Source organism: Halichoeres trimaculatus, unplaced genomic scaffold (genome assembly GCF_033239565.1).
Source record: "Halichoeres trimaculatus isolate MK-OKI-2021-1 unplaced genomic scaffold, fHalTri1.1 fHalTri1_scaffold_9, whole genome shotgun sequence".
Classification (NCBI taxonomy): domain Eukaryota; kingdom Metazoa; phylum Chordata; class Actinopteri; order Labriformes; family Labridae; genus Halichoeres; species Halichoeres trimaculatus.
Window position 1 is genome coordinate 35,469,577 of NW_027437188.1, and position 17,769 is coordinate 35,487,345.

The 17,769-nt window shown below is 45.9% G+C and overlaps 1 protein-coding gene across 1 annotated transcript; it reads right to left on the reverse strand.

Moving 5' to 3' along the window:
* Nucleotides 1-1,152: 1,152 nt before the first annotated feature.
* On the reverse strand, nucleotides 1,153-13,070 carry dlc (deltaC). The gene is made up of 10 exons (XM_074679750.1): nucleotides 12,766-13,070; nucleotides 12,140-12,382; nucleotides 11,839-11,899; nucleotides 10,996-11,253; nucleotides 10,014-10,205; nucleotides 8,392-8,561; nucleotides 8,083-8,299; nucleotides 3,910-4,639; nucleotides 3,706-3,820; nucleotides 1,153-2,222 (listed from the first exon to the last, which is right to left on the reverse strand). Exons 1-10 carry the CDS (start codon nucleotides 12,814-12,816, stop codon nucleotides 2,217-2,219), a joined length of 2,043 nt encoding a protein of 680 aa, XP_074535851.1. The 5' UTR covers nucleotides 12,817-13,070; the 3' UTR covers nucleotides 1,153-2,216.
* Nucleotides 13,071-17,769: the final 4,699 nt, after the last annotated feature.

Below are 17,769 nucleotides of genomic sequence, written 5' to 3' on the forward strand. Positions count from 1 at the left end.
TGTGTGTCTCTTTAAATCCAAATATACTCCTTGTGGCTCCGCCTCTTTTATCTCGGTAGTAGACGGTATTGTCGAAGGTTGACATTATGTAGATTTGATCATTTGGAAAGTCTGTACTGTGTATATCTACCTTATAAGTGAATGGTTTGTAGAAAGGGGAGTTTTGAAGGTAAGGGGGGTTGGTTTTAATATAATGACTCAACTTGTGATGTCACAAATTGATCAGATTTTGAATGCAGCATTTCAAGATACAAACAATTGGGTTTTCTTATTTTTGCATTCTCTGGATCAGTGAATACTCTAGGATGGAAGCCCAAAAGATTCATAATTAAATAGATAAAAACAACATTTTGAAAAAAAAAAAAAAAAATTTACAAAACAACAGAATAATATGTAATATGGCCATTAAATAGTGAAATTGAAAAATGTTATATTACTCTTTAATATAGAATTATTATAATTATATATTTCATAATATTTTTTAAACAATTTTATACTTAAAAAAATGCCTATTATTTATTTTTAAAGCTTTTATAGAATTAAAAACCCTATTTTTATTTCGTAAGGCCTTTTTATTTTATACTGTCATTTTTCAACATAAATGACTGTCTTTCCATCAAAGCTGGAGATCGGTCAGTTTGAAAGGAAAAGAAAAAAATACAATAAAATAAAATTGACTGTAAAAGATAAATAAATAAATACATAAATAATATTCTGGAAATTAAATAAAAAATAAAAAGTAATTATTTAAAAAAAGGATAGACTGTTAAAATAATCATTATGACATATTTAATTATAATAATTCAATATTAAAAAATAATAAAATATATTTCATAATAATAATGCCTTATTTCACAATTTAATGGCCATATTAAAAATTTTTCTGTCATATACGAAAATTATATTTATTTTAAAATGTTCTTTTCATCTATTCAGTTATGAACCTTTTGGGGTTCCATACTCCAGATACCTAGGATTATGTGCTTTTTGAGTTTTTTTTTTTTTTTTTTACTAATGAAATGTCCCCTTTAAGAGCGTTTTAAGAGTCTCCATAAAGAACAAACATGAACCGACACGGTGACAGTGACGTTATTTTTCTAATTTATTTATGAAAAAATATATTTCTTGATTCTGACTGAGACATTAGGCACATTAACATAGACATATATACAATTCTCTTTCATAAATACAAAATTATATACAAAGGCAAATATTAAATAGGAAAACTATCTGGAGGATATTTACACATTGCATCGTTTTCTTAAATTAACAGAGAGAGCATAAAGACACGACTACACAGGGACAGCACATATTTTTGGTATCAAATGAGATAAAAAGGATCAGGGGTCTTCACTGATGGGGAGGATTATCGCCACCCGCTGCTGAGACGGTGAATGGGGAGAGGTTTGGGAATGTTGCAGGACAGCAGCGGGTGTTGACGAGCTGTGACGGTTCATAAAGGCAGCACGATTTGAAAAGATAAGAAGAAGAAACATGAGACGGAAACAGGAAGCAGCTCGGCTTCAGATTCAACCAGGCTGTAGAGTCTTTAAAACGTCAAAGGCAGGTTATCTGATCCACGGTTGATTGGTCAGGATGTGAAAACCATCAGAAGAGATTGCCGTGTCCTCACTGGACCCACAAGCAAAAATCCGTCCCAGTCCTTGATTGACGTCCCGTTGGATAAAGAGGCACTTCCGAGTTTCTTTAAGGACTGGATGTGATTGTAAAGCTGCTGATGTTCCTCCTACAGGCCACTCCGTCTCCGTCCTCCTCAGACGTAGAACAAAACATCGTCCTCCTACGAGTTGATTGGTTGCCGTCATGATTGGGGAGCATTGCTAAAGGCACCGGTGTTTCTGATTGGTGGACAGTTTCGGATTCTTTACGTCCGTTTGTTCAAAGAAAATCCAAATACACAGAAAGGAAAAATTATATTAAGATTTAAAGTATAAAAAAAAAGATAAATAGTGCAAATGATGCTGGACATTCAGTCTCTCCTCCTCCTGCTTTCTTTAAATCATCCAAACATGGTCCGTATCAGAGCGGACGAGGGTAAAAAAAAGTCCTTTCTTTTCCATTTCTCTCCACTGAGCAGCAGTTATAAATATTAAATAAGACAATGTGTGTCGATTAGATCCTCTGGGGTCCTGGACGGACCTGGTTTCAGGCCTTCAGCAGAACAGATCCTCAGCTGGCGGTCTGGAAACTGGAGGCTATACCTGGAAACAGGAGGGAGATAGAGCGGTCAATCGTCGGCGTATGGGCGGATATTTTTTGACAACTTTTAAGTTTATGGTTTCCTTTTGGAAAACAAGGAAATGTTTTATTAAATATCACTTTATTTCTGATAAAGAGCAGATAATCAGTCAGAATTTTGAATAATAAGAGCCAAACTTCAGCTTTTTTAGTGTTTTTTTAACCAGAAATAATCGACTGAATTTAGTAGATCGTATGGACATGCTTTAACTTGTACTTTCTTCACGGTGTATTTTTATTACTAACTTTATTTTCAAACTATGAAACAGTTTAGAAAGGACTCACATATTTGTGCCATTTAATTAAACTGATCCATCAGTGAAATGTGGATTTTTATCATATCTGAAAGTTGACGACTACGTTTCGGTCACTGTTTTTTACTAAGCTTAGTCTGTACTGTCTTACACTCGTGATGATTTATAAAAAAGAAATAAGAAAAATTAAAAACACAGCAGTTCAGCTGCTTTATTCTTTAGTTCATTTAGATTCAGTTTCAATGAGTTTGTTTTTTGATTTATATCCTTGAGCCTACAAGGAAACAAAGGCCTCATTCCACTTTCCGTAAACGCAAAGTTGCGATAAGCATGTTTTTTTTATCTCTTTGTTAGATATTTTAAATCATTTGAGATCAGCATTTTATCAAGAATTTCATTCGTGTTTCGGCCCTTCTCTAATCACAGGAAGCGCAACCACAGAAATTTGTTGATTGCTTTACAAGATCTGAGAGATATTTGAAGGGAAAAGCTTTGAGAGAGTTCTCGACAAGTTTGTTCGATGGACATAAAATCCTCCCCAGTTGGTATTCCTTGCAAAAGCGCTGTTTTGATAAAACCGTACGGAGGTAGATCTGGACCTGAGAGCTCCACATTGTATCTCGAGTCAAGTGTGGAGGAACCATCAATTAATGTAGTCCCAAGAAAACCAGCCACACTTTAAAGGTTTTCTGATGGTTGAACTCCAGCTGCACTCTCGAGAAACGTTGCCTCGATTCAACCAAGGCGGTTACTGACTTACAAACTCATGGGGAAAGATGTTTTTGGCTAATATCATAACATAGAGAATCTCTGCACCCTCCACGGTTCAGGCTGTATTGTCTGACTGCCTCTTGCTTGTTTTCCTGCTGCATTCATGAATCAAACTTCCCAAAAAATCTGTTGTAAGTACAAAAACCCAGCGAGGAACGCGTCCCCGTGGACCAAACATCTCCTCCAGATGTCCTTCATCGCCTTATTTACAACGCCACTCCAAAACTACAATCAGTAAATCTCGCGGAGCGTACGTGATCAAAAGTCTGCAGATATCTGAGGAACATAATTTTTACCAGAGTCGGAATCTTTCCCAGGATCTCATGAAAGATCACCGTGGGATTTTCACCTCAAAGAGCGGCAAACATCTCGTCGAGATTTAGACGATTTAAGACCAGAGAGACGTGGGACGTGTCCTCACCTCAGTAGCGAACACACACTGCTCCACCTGCTCCGGGATGATGAAGACCGGGTGGTACAAACTGTCCTTTGAGAAGCCGAGAGGCGGCGTGATGATGGACGCGTCGCACTTTTTACTGCCGGACAGAAAGAGACACACAGAGCGTTAGAGGGCGCCAAAGACCAGACGACAGACACAGAATCCAGACCATCATCAGGGACTTACTGGTCAAACTTGTTCTTGGACGATCGCTGCTCCTCTTTCGCCAGGTTACAGTCGGCCATCTTGTTCTTAAACATGGCCATGTTGTCATCACCCTTCTCCACCAGAGCTGCGTCCTTATTGGACACCTTCAGATGTCCCCCCGGGATGAGGAAGGCCTCCTTCTCTCGGCCCAGCGTCGCTCCAGGCAAGCCCCCATTGTTAGGACCGCCCCCGCCGATCACCGCGTTGCGGTTGTTCACCGTCTCCAGGTCGTTTTTCACTGACGTGGACATGGCGAGCACCCGGCCTCGCCGGAGCTGACGCAGGATGTGGACAGCAGCGCACGTCAGAAGACACAGCGTCACCAGCCCGAAGGCGATGGCGGCAATCAGTGCCGGAGAGGAGTCGGGGTTCACCGGCGGTTTCGTGGTGGCGGTCCTCACAGGGTACTCGCAGCGAGCGCCCATGAAGCTCGGCGGACACTGGCACACGGGGCCGGTGAAGTGGGTGTAGCAGGTCCCTCCGTTCTCACAGGGGAACTGGTTGCAGGGGCTGGTGCGAACGGAGCAGTCCTTACCGGTGAAGCCCAGCGTGCAGGAGCAGGTGAAGTCGTTGACGCCGTCGATGCAGGTGCCGGCGTTGTGGCAGGGGTTGGCGGCGCAGTCGTCGATGTTCGTCTCGCAGCGAGCGCCGGTGAAGCCCGGGCGACAGCGGCACATGAGGAGCGAGCCGAGGTCCAAACACTGAGCGCCTGCAGGGAGAAGAGACAGAAGTTTAACACCTGATATCAGCGTCTCATCTGCTGCCCTGAGCGCCGTCTCACAGGCTGAGGCCGGGCGCTAACAGCCCTGATGACGGGGTGGTGTGAAAGAAAGCAGAGAGATGAGTCACACGTTTCGTACGTTACAGAAAACATTCTCAGATTAAAAAGAAAAACAGGTTTAAAGGGTGTTAGCGTTAATGCTAAAACAGTAGTGGACCCAGATTAGAGCCCTGGGGGACGCCTGAGTCTTATATCCAGTGTGTTGAAGCTAAACAGTCAGTGTGAGCCACAAAAACATCCAACATTTGTGTTTAAAGTTCTGTGTTGTGTTTTTAACAGCATCAAAATCTGTGTTTCAGTCTGAAAATCCAGAATCGAAGCGCTAAACGAAGCTCTGTGGCAGATTTTACCCCAGCCGAGGAGAAATGTGCGCTTCATTAGAGGAATCCAGACCAGAAAATGAAGAGAACAAAACAAAACATTCGCTGACTTTACGACCGTCATTACTTTGTCAACGTTATTCATTGCAACTTATTTTTAAAACCTTTGAAATGAAAAATCTAACGGGCAACAGATTCTCTGACGGAGCACCAAAGGAGAGGAGACTTCTGGAGGAGTTTTAACCCGACCAGGAGGAGCAGGCTCCGGACTCAGCTCCATATTTGGACGTGCTGTGCAGCTGCTGTGTCGCAACACTGCAAGAGGAGCCGTGCAGGAACCACCCAGACGGCCGCTGTGAGGGTCCGCCGGGCTCACCGAGAGGCAGGAATGGCTGCAGATTAGGGATAAGGAGGCTAATGAGGACCTGAGAGAGGATGGTTTGTGTGAAAGTGGGAGATAGCGTTTATTTTGGAGCCTCGGTATCTGACAACCTGTCCTCGCTGAAACTCATCATGTCATCCTTTAACCAGAGGCTGCAAAAACCTTCCTCCAAAACTGCGGAAACTTCAGATCTGAGCGTCCACCTGACGATCTGCAGACCCCACAAACCAAACGAGGCAGCAGATGATTTAAAACCCACGTCTCTCTCGCAGTTTTCAGCAGTAATCACATCAGAAGACATTCACACGTTCTGCACACATGGACTCAGAGAGCGCCGTCTGTGACTGATCAAGGGAAGCAAGTTTCCACTCCGCGCCGAGAGATTTAAAGAGACGAACTTTTAGACTCCTGCAATCACAGCGCAATTAGCCGTAAATTACTTAAACCTGCACAAACACTAACGAAGAACAAGCTCCGACGGCTGGAGAAAAACTGGAGCCAAACATTCAAGAGCAGAGGCAGAAACTCGACGGAAAACAAACTTGTTTACAACAATGAGAGAAAAATGCCCAGACTGGAGTGATAAGACGTAGTCGGAGGCTCCTACGTGACAATCACAGAGACTATCTGCCCTTTGACACACATAACACACACACACACACACACTTCATAAAGCCAGGCTGGAAACCCAAACATCCTGTCAACATCTCTGCACGTTTACCGGAGGAAGTTTCAACTTTAATCAAACGTCTTCTGACCAAAAACATGAAAATCCAACATCAGCAAATCTGACTTTTTCAAGTCATTTTCTCTGGAAGTTTAATCTGGGATAAATGTCTGTTTTTGGAGACTTTTATACCAAATAATCGTCAGTTTTTCAGATCCTGTTAGTTCATAACTTCGTCTTTTAACGAGCTGAAGGTTTAAGCCTCTGGATGTCGGACTCAGCCTGAGCTGGGGCGTTCTACGTATCTATACTCCGACTCTAACCCCGTTATAACCACGGCTAAAGAAAAGATGTGCTCTGCTTCAGGCGCCTTCCTGCTCTTCGTTATTGAAAATGAAAGCTTTGAGGTAAAATCTGAAACGAAAACTCTCCAAAAGAACGATTATTGGATCCTTTCAGGTCTTTGGAGAAACTTTTTTTCAACTTAACCAACATGAATTTATCATAAAGTTAACTCACGTGTGTAACTGTGCTCTCAGTATGAGATACGGTGTTCCACAGGGCTCATACCTCGAGCCACTTCTCTTTTAATCTGAGACGTAGCTAAAGCGACAAATTCAACCTCTATGCAGACGACATGCAGCTCTACATCAGTGTTTCCCAAACAACCCCAGCTGAGTGAAGACAAAAAAACTGATTTCTGACTTGAAAAACATCAGAGTTTGAGGACGAGTCGGTTCGATTCACATCAGGGTGCTTTTAACAACCCGCGCCATGCTCGCCAAACATGTGACTATCTCTGATGAACCTGCAGCCGCTGGTTCCAGTCAGTGAGAGTAGCTCAACCAGCAGATTCACATCAAGAGACGCCATGCAGGCTTTCAACGCCTGTATGCGTCTGTCACTCAGCGAGCAGCGGCTCCCGCAGGAAGCTGGACGACTGCCGAGTGTTTCTGAGTTCACGCTGAGAAGAAAGCTTTGATGAAACTGCCGAGAACGACTGAACGTCCAATCAGCACGACTCTTCCCCTGTTTGTTGTGATTAAGCATTCGACTCTTAAATAAGAATTCATTCGGAGGTGATTGAGCTTGTTTCACTTTGAGTGAAGCATGAAGGTGCAGCCGCATCACGAAATCTATCAAAGCACGGATCAAAAGAGTTAACACCAGCGCTGAGGAATGAGCGTTAACACACTCGAGGCTCAAAAACAACATTTTCAAAGATACAGAAGCTCAATGAACTGGAAATCCAGCAAAAGTGCAAAAGCTGTTGCATTAACCAGGAATCCCTGGACGTCAGAGTCACACACACATTCCACAGATTGATCCTGTGTTCGACAGAATAAACGCTCTGTTGCCTTACGACCACACTTCTGCAGCTGTGCAGCACAAATCTACAAATCAAGATCCTGAAAATCATTTTTTTTGGACTTTAAGGACGATCCGGAAATGCAGAATTCAGGGACTTAAAGAATGCATTAAATACTGGAGATTGACCTCAAGATCTCAGGTTTTGGTTTGGTTTACAAAACTTCAGAAGCTCAGACAAGCCACGAATCCAAAGAGACAAATCTCTCCGTCTCATCTCCCCCTAAAGTTCCTCCGTGCATGTGTCTGAGCAAGCCTCCGCTCTTTCAGGAGCGTCAGTGTCTGGAGCTGCTTGACTGAGAAAAACAAACTGATAACGGGAAGAGGCCGGACGTCGGCCGCCTGCGAGTCTCCGACTCTCACTGAGCTGTAACAGCCGCCTCTCTGAGCTTCACACGCGGCTGTTTCCTCATCGCCATCAGAAAAACGTAACGCAGCGAGCGAGTGCTGACAGGACGGGTCTGGAGGAAACATCCAGGAGTTTAGAAATCACATTCCTCACATGCATGCTCCATATTCCCGCTCTTTGTTTGCACCATCAGATTAGCTCAGCACATGCACAGGCCGGTCTCTGAGCCGCCACCTGAGGTCACCTGAGGTCATCCTACGGGAGAGTAAAACCAGCGTTTCGTACCGTTAGCGCAGGGGTTGCTGCTGCACCTGTCGATCCTCTTCTCGCAGTTGGAGCCCGTGTAGCTGCTGGGGCAGCGGCAGCTGTACCCGCCGGCGGCGTTCTCGATGCAGGTCCCTCCGTTAAAACACGGCTGATCCACACACTTCATGCCGCTGACCTCGCAGTTCTTCCCGTGGAAACCTTGAGGACATTCGCAGGAGTAATCGTTCTCTAAATCCTGGAGGAGGAGACACGAGGAGGAGGAGGAGGTTAGGTCAGTGCCCGAACACTTTACGTCTTCGCAGGAGCGGGGACGTCGGCTCTACTTACTTTGCAGCTGCCGCCGTTCCTGCAGGGGTTGCTGTCACACTCCTTGGTCTCGATCTCGCAGTTTTTGCCGGAGAACCCGGGTCTGCAGGTGCAGGTGTAGCTGCCCTGCCCGGTGTTGGTGCAGGAGGCGTCGTTCTGACACGGCTTGTGGTTGGTGCAGTAGTTCAGGTCTGGGGTGAGAGGAAGAGGAAGAGGAGGGTCAGAGCAATGAAGAGATCTGGATCTTAAGGTTTGAAGCAAGTTTCCAAAAGAAATGCTGAATTAGCTTGCATGCTACGTTATCCCCCTTATGCTATGTCCTCTGTCTGATGCCTCAAACGTCATCGTAACATCAGCTTCCTCAGCTCACAGCTGATTGTTTGACCTTTACAGATCATTCGATCGCTTAAAGTGAGGCTTCTAAAAGATTTCATGGATTCTTGCTGCTGGAGAAAAGACTCAACAACCGGAACGAATAACTGGAGACGCCAGAGTTTGTTGAACCTCACTGATCTCAGGTTGTCAGGAAATATCGTTGAGGTTGAACTTTAACTAAATCTGACTTTAGAAAGACGGGATCAGACACTGAGTCTCTGATTCGCTTCAGTAAAATAACGAAAAGGGAAACTCTGAGCGTAATTCTCCGATCGCAAAACACCCCTCGCTCTGTCACACTGTTAGCTCTAAGATAAAATCCCTCTAGAGCCTCACTCAGACTCTGTTTTCCTGCAAAAATTGCAAGAAAGGTGAAAAATGACTTCACACGCAGGTAGAGACTAAATAAAGAACTTGAGAGGACCGAGGAAAGAGCCCTGAGGAACACCACGGACCTTATTTTTAGGTGTGAATCTACAAAAACAAACACATTCTTATTGTTTTTCGAAGTGTGTTTTTATGAAGCTCAGAAGTCAGTTTGTGTCTTCTTGATTAGCAGCAACGAACTTTTAATCTTTTAGCAGAGTTATGGTAACTTGAGTTCTAAGAATAAAAAGAAGTTAATCATTTTTCTATCCGGTGTGATTCCCTTTGCTTCATCTTTACAAACTCTTCTTTTAGTTTCACTTTCTTTTTCTTTCCTCTTTGATTTCGTGACTCGCAGTAATTGCTGTGCTGTGATTGGTCCACGTCATCATCGATATTTCAGCTCCTTAATTCCAAGATTTGAAGCACCTCAGCTCTTCTAAGCGACCTCTAGATCTGAAGGTCGTTGGGATAATTACCTCGTAGACTGACGACTTGTCTTCTGCAGGTTTTACGCAAACGTCGACCTGTGATTCTTGTAAATAGCGGCTGATTGGACGTTAAGGTGGCGTGGCGCGAATCGGGAAGCTCTGAAAACTGTGGGGGCGGGGCGTCGATGCTGCGTTATAATCGGCGGGAAAGAAAAAGAAAGAAAACAGAATACTTCTCAAAGTGTAAAACGAAAATCTGACAACATAAAATCTTTGTTTGGATCAGTTTTTGTTCGTTCTTCATGGTTGGATGTTGAGTTTGTTGATGAAAGAAGCCGAACCAGCTCGAGTTTGACTGTTTGGTGAAATCTGTCGGTTTTGGGGCGTCGCGTTGTGACATGAACTGCGAGCGCGCTCAGAGTGGATCAGTTCGCGCCGCGCTGAGCTGCTGTTTCCTGAGCGTGAACCCACCTTGGTCGCAGTACAGGCCCCCCCAGCCCTCCTTGCAGTTGCACTGCCAGGGCTGCTGGCAGGTCCCGTGGAGGCAGCCGGGGTGTCGGGCGCACTCGTCGCAGCGCTCGCCCTGCCAGCCCTGCCGACACACACACTCCCCGGGAGACTCGCAGAAGCCGCGCTCCTCGCTGCAGCCCGCCGTACAGATGGCTGATGGGAGGAGGGAGAGAGAAGGTTAGTGCCACTGTGGGTCTCAGGTTCTTCAGTCATATCAGAAAACAACCCAGCTCCCCTGTCAGGGCCTCACACACACACACACACACACACACACACACACACACACACACTACAAGTGCTTGTTAAGTACTCGACGAAGCAGCTGGCCCGCACAACAAAAGCAACACATGCCGTCTCTTTTCACGCAAGGCAGCGCACATTAAGCCGCAGCGCGTGTCCCTGTTAAAGCGGGCGGGCCGGGGCCGACTCCGGGGGCCGACTCCAGGGGCCCATTGTTGAGCTCAAAACAAAAGGAGCAGACCTCAGAGCAAACACACACACACACACACACACTGGAAGCCAGGGAGGATCTTTTTTGTCCTCCTCAGCCACCAGAGCTGGGACGGCGTTGACAACTGCTTGACTTCACAATTTCAAGACCGCTGGACAAAAATTAAGCGCCAACCTCCCCCCTCCCTCTTTGCTCGCCTCTAAACCCCACACAGCCGCCTCCTCCTCCTCCTCCTCCTCCTCCTCCTCCTCCTCCTCCTCCTCCTCCTCCTGCAAATCTGAAGAGACGTTAGAGGAAGAGGAGGAGGAGGAGGGCAACAGCCAGGGGTCAAACTACAGTCAGAAACAGATTCCAAACACTGAGGAGCACAAATATCACAACTAACTCCAGAAAAACTTAAAGAGGGGTATGATGGAGCGTTTTAAAGCAGGGTCAGACTGAAAGGTGAGCCTTTAAAGGACCATTCTGCAAAAGTCAAACATCAACACTCACGGTCCGAGCACCACTCGCCCCTCCAGCCCTCCTGGCAGCGCCGCTTCCCGTCCTCGTCGCAGGTGTAGTGCCCGAAGGTGTCGTTGCGAGGCCGGCAGTAGGCGGAGCACGACTCGCCGTGGTAAAACTCGTTGCAGACCACGTGGTAGGAGTATCGCAGCTCGCTCTGGTTCTCAAACTTGACGTTCTGGGACGACTCCTGCCCCACGAGGAGCTTGCTGTTGGTGGCCTGCCGGCTGATGAGGTTGTTCTGGTTTCCTGAAAGAGGAGGAGGAGGGGTAAAGGTTTATGGTTTGTTTACATCCTCAGACTGCATCACAACCACTCTTGGATTCCTACGCTGACGTTCAACATCCCTCTGACTTCATCCAAAAAGCAGAGTGTGACTAAATTTACTGCACGGACAAGAAGCTGCAGCTACAGCAGCGTCTGAAAGTTTCTCTGGATAATTTCCAGGAAGTTTCATGGAGGAGAAGTGGACTGGACGCAAACCAACAACATGTGGGACTCATAAAGACCTCCAGAAATGTGGATCTAAGGGTGCTCTCCTCCTGAAGCAGATATTACACAAAGGAGAACCACATGCCTGATTGTTTTGTTATGTTGCGCACAGTTTGAGAGAGAAATCAGATCATGCACATCAAGCTGTGTCGGTTTAGCAAAGAAATCTGAAGAAATGGATCCAAATAAGAAACATCTGTGAAGTTCTTTAAACGCAGAATCTGCACAAATCAACTTCAGCTCCTGATGTAAAGGGCTCAAAATCCAGTTTAAACACGAGCTCCATCACGCCTCTGTCGCCGTCTGGCGGCGAGGATGCGTCACTGCAGCTGCTGTGTTTACCTGTAGACCCGAGTCCGGAAGACTCCGCGTTCCAGGCCTCGATGATCAGAGAGAAAGTGCCCTGAAAGAGAGACGAGGAGAGGATCCTGGGTTAGTACAGGTGACACATCCTCACGCACGCGCTGAAATCCTGCAGGTGAGTCAGTCCTGTCCTCCCACGAGGAGAAATACTTCACATGCCGTGACTTTCAGTTTTCAGAGGATCAGTTTCATGCACACAATCCTCATTATCATATTCAAAGACCTGCAGGTGAGACGACTCCGTTCTCTGAGGCCGCGGGGTGAGATTTTTGTCACCTACCGGCCACTTGAAGTGGAAAGGCACCCTGATGGGCGCGCTCTCGGAGATGGAGTTGGGGTCGGCGCCGAAGATCTCCGTGAGCGCGTCGCCGTACGTGCACGGCGGCTCCGGGCTGATGACGTCCTGCGAGTGCTTGAGACACACGCGGAAAAATATCTGACAGTCCCGGGACGGGTAGCGGCAGAAGTCGCGGGTGCTGGTGAAGGAGTCGATCTTCAGCTCGAAGACCCCGGAGGAGAGGGCCTGAGAGGGGGAGAAAGAAAAAACACACATTAAATAACAGTTGTGTTATAGAATAATACGTTTTTGGAGATAAATTTCAGCAAAAATGCGCAGATACACGCATTACGCACAGACGCAACAGAATTACGCACAACTTCTCGCGTATTTCTGCTAAAACTGATGAAATCTTGGCTTATAATTCTCCCTACAGCAGCATGTAACAGTCATACATCCTAAAGTGTGTGAAAATAAAATCAAAGCACTTTGGTTTACAGTAGAATTAGAGTTACGGTGTCAGAAAGCACCACACGCCGTGCGTAAAAGCGCACGTCTCCAATTTCCCCCAAAGCAAAACAGGAAAATAACCAGAAATAATCATTGTCCGTGCAACGAGAGGTACTCACCGTCTGCGCCGATACAAAAAGCAGGAGACACGATAGTAATAACCGCGCCATGACTCAGGGCACGAGCGTCCAGGAGAGCAGGCACCGCAGGTCCAAAGGAGGAAGATAAGCGCGTAAAAATCCAAACAGATCCCAAAGAAACGCGGAGGTGAGGGGATAAAAAAATCAGAGAGTCCCCGGAATGGAATGAATCAAAGTCAGAGCTGCAGTCAGTGTGTGTGCGTGTATGTGTGTGAGTGTGTGTATGTGTGTGTGAGCAGTGTGTGGTCAGTAAAAAAAGAAACTAAAGGGTACAATCCGCTCGGCTGCTGAACTCTGGACTGTGGCAGCTGCGGTCGCGGAGGCTTTATATAAGGAGGTGGAGGAGCAGAGGGGGCGGGGGAGGAGTGTGAGGAGGGGGGCGCTGCAAAAAATGTCTACCTGCAAAACGAGTCCTCCTCCACCTCCTTCTCTGCTGCAGGAGACTGAACCCAAAGCGAAACCTCTTCTCAAAAACCCCTCAGAGGGAAAACTCCCGGTCGGACTGGAGGAAGAAGTCTCAGCTCAGATCTGCCTCCGTCATGTTCTGCAGGTTCCCGTCAGAGCTGGCACACACACAGGAGCTCAGATTCATTGTTTATCGTTTCTGGCCTGCAGGCACTTTCTGTTTCTGTTGGTTTTTCAAGAGCAACAACAACCTGTGCAGACAAGAAACAAATTAAACACACACAACTTCAGAGAGGATTTCCTGCGATGCGTAAATTTACGCATGACGCGTAAAATCAGCAGGACTGGGTCGTCTAAATTGTCTAAGGGGGATATTTCTTGCAGTGTGGAGCGCCGAGGAGTCTTCAGTGAAGGGGGGAGGAGGTGGGAGAGGGGGAGGAATGGGGGCGCTCTTGCTTTGATTCGCTTTCACCACCGAGGGGGCAATTAGAGCAGGGCAATAGAACAAACTGTCAGGCGACAGCAGCAGCAGCCTGAGCGACCAAACGCTCCTTTTACTGCCTCCCCCCGGCCAGCACGGGAGCCTTCACACACCAACACACACTCATAAACTGTGAGAGGGCTGCAGGAGGGCACGGTAGGTGTGTGTGATGAAGAGAATAAGACCAGAAAAACCAGAGTGAAATATGTCAGGTCTTGTTTTTGTCTGTGCAGACTCAGATTTGATTCTAAGAGTCTGACAGAAGGGGAACACTTGAAGCTAAGTTTAAGAAAAGCTGCTGCAGAAGTTTGAAACATCAAAACCCTCTCTTTTGGACTCCACGAAGACCACTCAGACCTTTAGACATGGCGTCAGTTCAAACTGACTCCACTTAAAGCAAGAAAACACCCAGAAAGGAGTCAGAATCAAAGTTTCTGCAGCTACTTCTTTTACCGTAAACACTGGAAAAGCGTATCAAACACTAAACTCTACTGTTGCATAAAGAAAAAAAAAGATGTCAGCTCTTTGTGTCACATGATGATAGAAATAACTTTAGAGCTTTCTGACTTCATGTTTGTGTTTGCAAATGTAAAGTTTGTGATGTAAACATTGCGCTCATTTAGATACATTACGGTAAATAAACATGTGCCTCTGTTTTTATTCATGCTTTGCCAAAAATAAACTGTTTTATGAGAAAGAAAGGAGCTTGTTTACTCTATAAGCAGATTTAAAGGATCACAAAGTGACTTTTTTTTGCCCTGCAGGTAAATCGTGATAGTCTGTAGCGTTAGCTCCTCGTGTGGACCTGAGGTTCCCAAACTTTTTAGCACGCTACCAGAGACCAGAGACCCCTACTGCTGTGGGATGGCACTTACAGTTTGATCTGAAAACAGACCATAATAATAAAAAAATAAATAAGTACATTTGGGATCTGTCCCACCATGCTCAATCAGCATACCTCCACATTTTATCGGTCATCTGTGACTGTTTACATCCAGGTAGTAGATTCCAATCGGGATTCTGTGAAGTTGTTTAAGCATTCATCTACTTTAAAACACACACACTAATGCTTACACACATCAATAATGTAACAAAGAGCAGATTACCATCATCAAGCTGAGACAGAGTCCAACACACCAAACATGGAGCTGGAGCCTGGAGGGATGAAATTAGGGGGAAGGACTCAATCTGGAGACTTCAGATACATTTTTAAGAATGTGTGTGCGCATGTGCATGTGTGTGTGAGTGTGTGTGTTAAGGTCCCAGCTGTATGATAATATCCCCCTTCAGGCTGTGTGGCTGCTCTCCTGTGTCATTAACATGAGGCTCATTTCACTGGAGGAGATGATAATCAAACACTCAGGTCGCTGCGACCGTGGAGATAAAGTCACTGAGGAGGAGGGGGTCGTGACGTCACAGCTCACCTGCGATTCATCAGAAACGCGCTTCATTCTCGTGCATTTACAGAGGGTAAGGACAGGTAACAGGTGAGGACAGGTGAGTGTAGGGAGAGGAGGGGGCTCTTTGACGAACTGTTGCTTTTTATTTTGGCGCTCGCGACCCACCTCGCCCTTTATTGTCATGTTAATGAGGGCAGCGCGTGCCTCCGCTGGCCCTGACTTTAAATCCGCCCCCCCTCAATCCAGACCCCACCCGCGGCACGAGGCACGCTTCAACCCCCCCAACGCACCAACACACACACCAAGCCTGCTATTGTCACCATGTTTGTACCCAGACGTGTGTGTGTGTGTGTGTGTGTGTGTGTGTGTGTGTGTGTGTGTGTGTGTGTGTGTCCTCTGAAGGCTCGAGACAAAAGCAGCTCATAGATGAATAATATGATACAAGCCAGCACGCGCGCGCTGTAAACAAGGATTCAGACAATGAATGAAAGTTTCCACAAACAAACACACCTGGGCAGGTGTGGTGCTTTCACTTCATGAAGCAGAGGGAGACACACACACACACATACACACATAGATAGATTGCTAAAAAAACAAATAAACAAACAGAAGATAAATATATAAAAACATTATATTAAAAGTCTTAATTTAAAGTTTGGGGCCAGAATTTTAACATTCTGCAGCTATCTCATTACCGTAAATACCCGATTAGAGCAGCAAACACTTCATTTTACTGTTACATCAGGTTTGAAAATGTGTATGTCACGTAATGTGTGATATGAGTGATTAAACGACACGTGTGTTCATGTTTGAGACATTAGACCTGCTGTTTACATTGCGCACATTTAGATACTTTACGGTATTTTAGTAAACAAACGTGTTCTCGTCTTTTATTTGTGTTGCTGCTCAAATAAACTCGCTTTATGAGAAGTTCAAGATCTCGTTTTCTCCATCAGTTGATTTAAAAGGCTCATGAAATAACTCGGCCTGTATCTCTGCGGCACATCTGTCTCATCATTAAAGCGACGCACGCGCCCGTCCATCACGCGGACACAGGAGGATAAAGGAGAATCCATACCTGCTCAGCACGTGCAGCGTCTGCTCCCTGGAGAGCTCGGGGGACGCGTGCACACGAGCTGCAGGAAGCAGCATCGCCATCAGTCGACAATATGCACATATTCGATCGCGCGCCATCTGCTTATTGATCCACGCGCACCCCTCCCCTCTACTCTCTTCTTCTTCCTGCTCCCACTCAGGACGGGCACGCCACGCGCCCCCTGTGATGGGCAGGTGCGCGTGCTCCAAGGGAGATTTTTATCGGATGTTTATTATCTCCACAAAGGAGCTGTCACTACGGTCCGTCACGCGCACGGCAGCCTGTTACATCCACGGTCACTCAGTTTCCTTCTGGTTTTACGCACTTTGATGACTGGAACTGCCCAGAAACTCTGCTCTCTCTGCTCTGTTTACCGTAAAAACCTTCTGAAACTTTCAAAAGCTGTTAAAGATGACAGGCTGGGGGCGAGCTCATCACCAAAAGGCTCATTTTGGTTCATCCAGATGTTTTGGCACACTTTACGCACAGCATTTGCAGCTTTATGTCATTCTCCTTTTGTCCCCCAACACGTGCCCAAATGGTCCGAGAAGAGGCGGCACGAGCTTTTGTCAAAGTGAGAGAATCCACGGCGTGTGCCGCGTGCCCGTGAGGAGGAGGAGGTGGTGGAGGAGGTGGTGGCGGAGGGGGTCGTTAGGGAGCTGGATGTGAGAGAAGGACCCGTGGGAAAGTCTGTGGAGGTGTGAGCGCAAATACGCGTGAAGAACTCCACTAGGTGCCAAGACTGACACCTGAACAGACATGCGCAGACTGCAGAGCGACAAACGGGTCCTAAAGAGGAGCTATGAGAATAAAACATCAACAAAACTGAGATATACTCACATTTTTCTGCTTTACCTGGCTGTCAGTCATGGGTTAGCCCCGCCCATTTCAACTTAAAGGGACAGGTCGTGAATGATTGGCTGTCAAGACTTTGCAAACTATTACACCAAGCTGCAAACTTGATGACTTGGTAATGAGGAAAGCTAAGATAGTATTAAATAACATTTCACTCTCTTTTATTCACACATTTTGAATTAAATAATATTCAAGATTCAAATAAAAAGGTAAATAAAGTGATGTAGAAGCTTATGATGTTGGCGGCTGCAGAGCGTGGGGTCAAAGTTCCTTGAAGGTGTTACTTTTCAGTCCCTGCAGTCTGCTGCTAACAGCTAGCCTGCTGTTAGCTTCTCTGAAAAGGCAAATGGTCTGACTCGTAAACCTCCAAACCGCTTCACTGTTCCCGGATTCACACTTCAAGAACTCCCAGAGCGAGGAGAGCGAAGGAAGAGGTCAGCGGGAAGGTTGAATAAAAAAAAAAACTGGAATCAAAACATTAGCTTAGCTAACAGAAGAATTTTACAAAGCTACATCACATTTAGGCTATAGCTCAAAATTTTTGGTTTACTTCAGCATGAAAACACAAAATGTGAAATATTTTATTAATAATGACACAAATTAAGAGCTATGACTCACATTTTAAGAACAAAGTTAGCCTCAGTAGCTGTAAAATCAAGCAAGCTAAGCGCTAACATTGAGCTAATTTGTTAAAAAAAAAGTAGCTAACTATCAAAAGGCTCATTGTCTTATTGATGTTAAAAGCA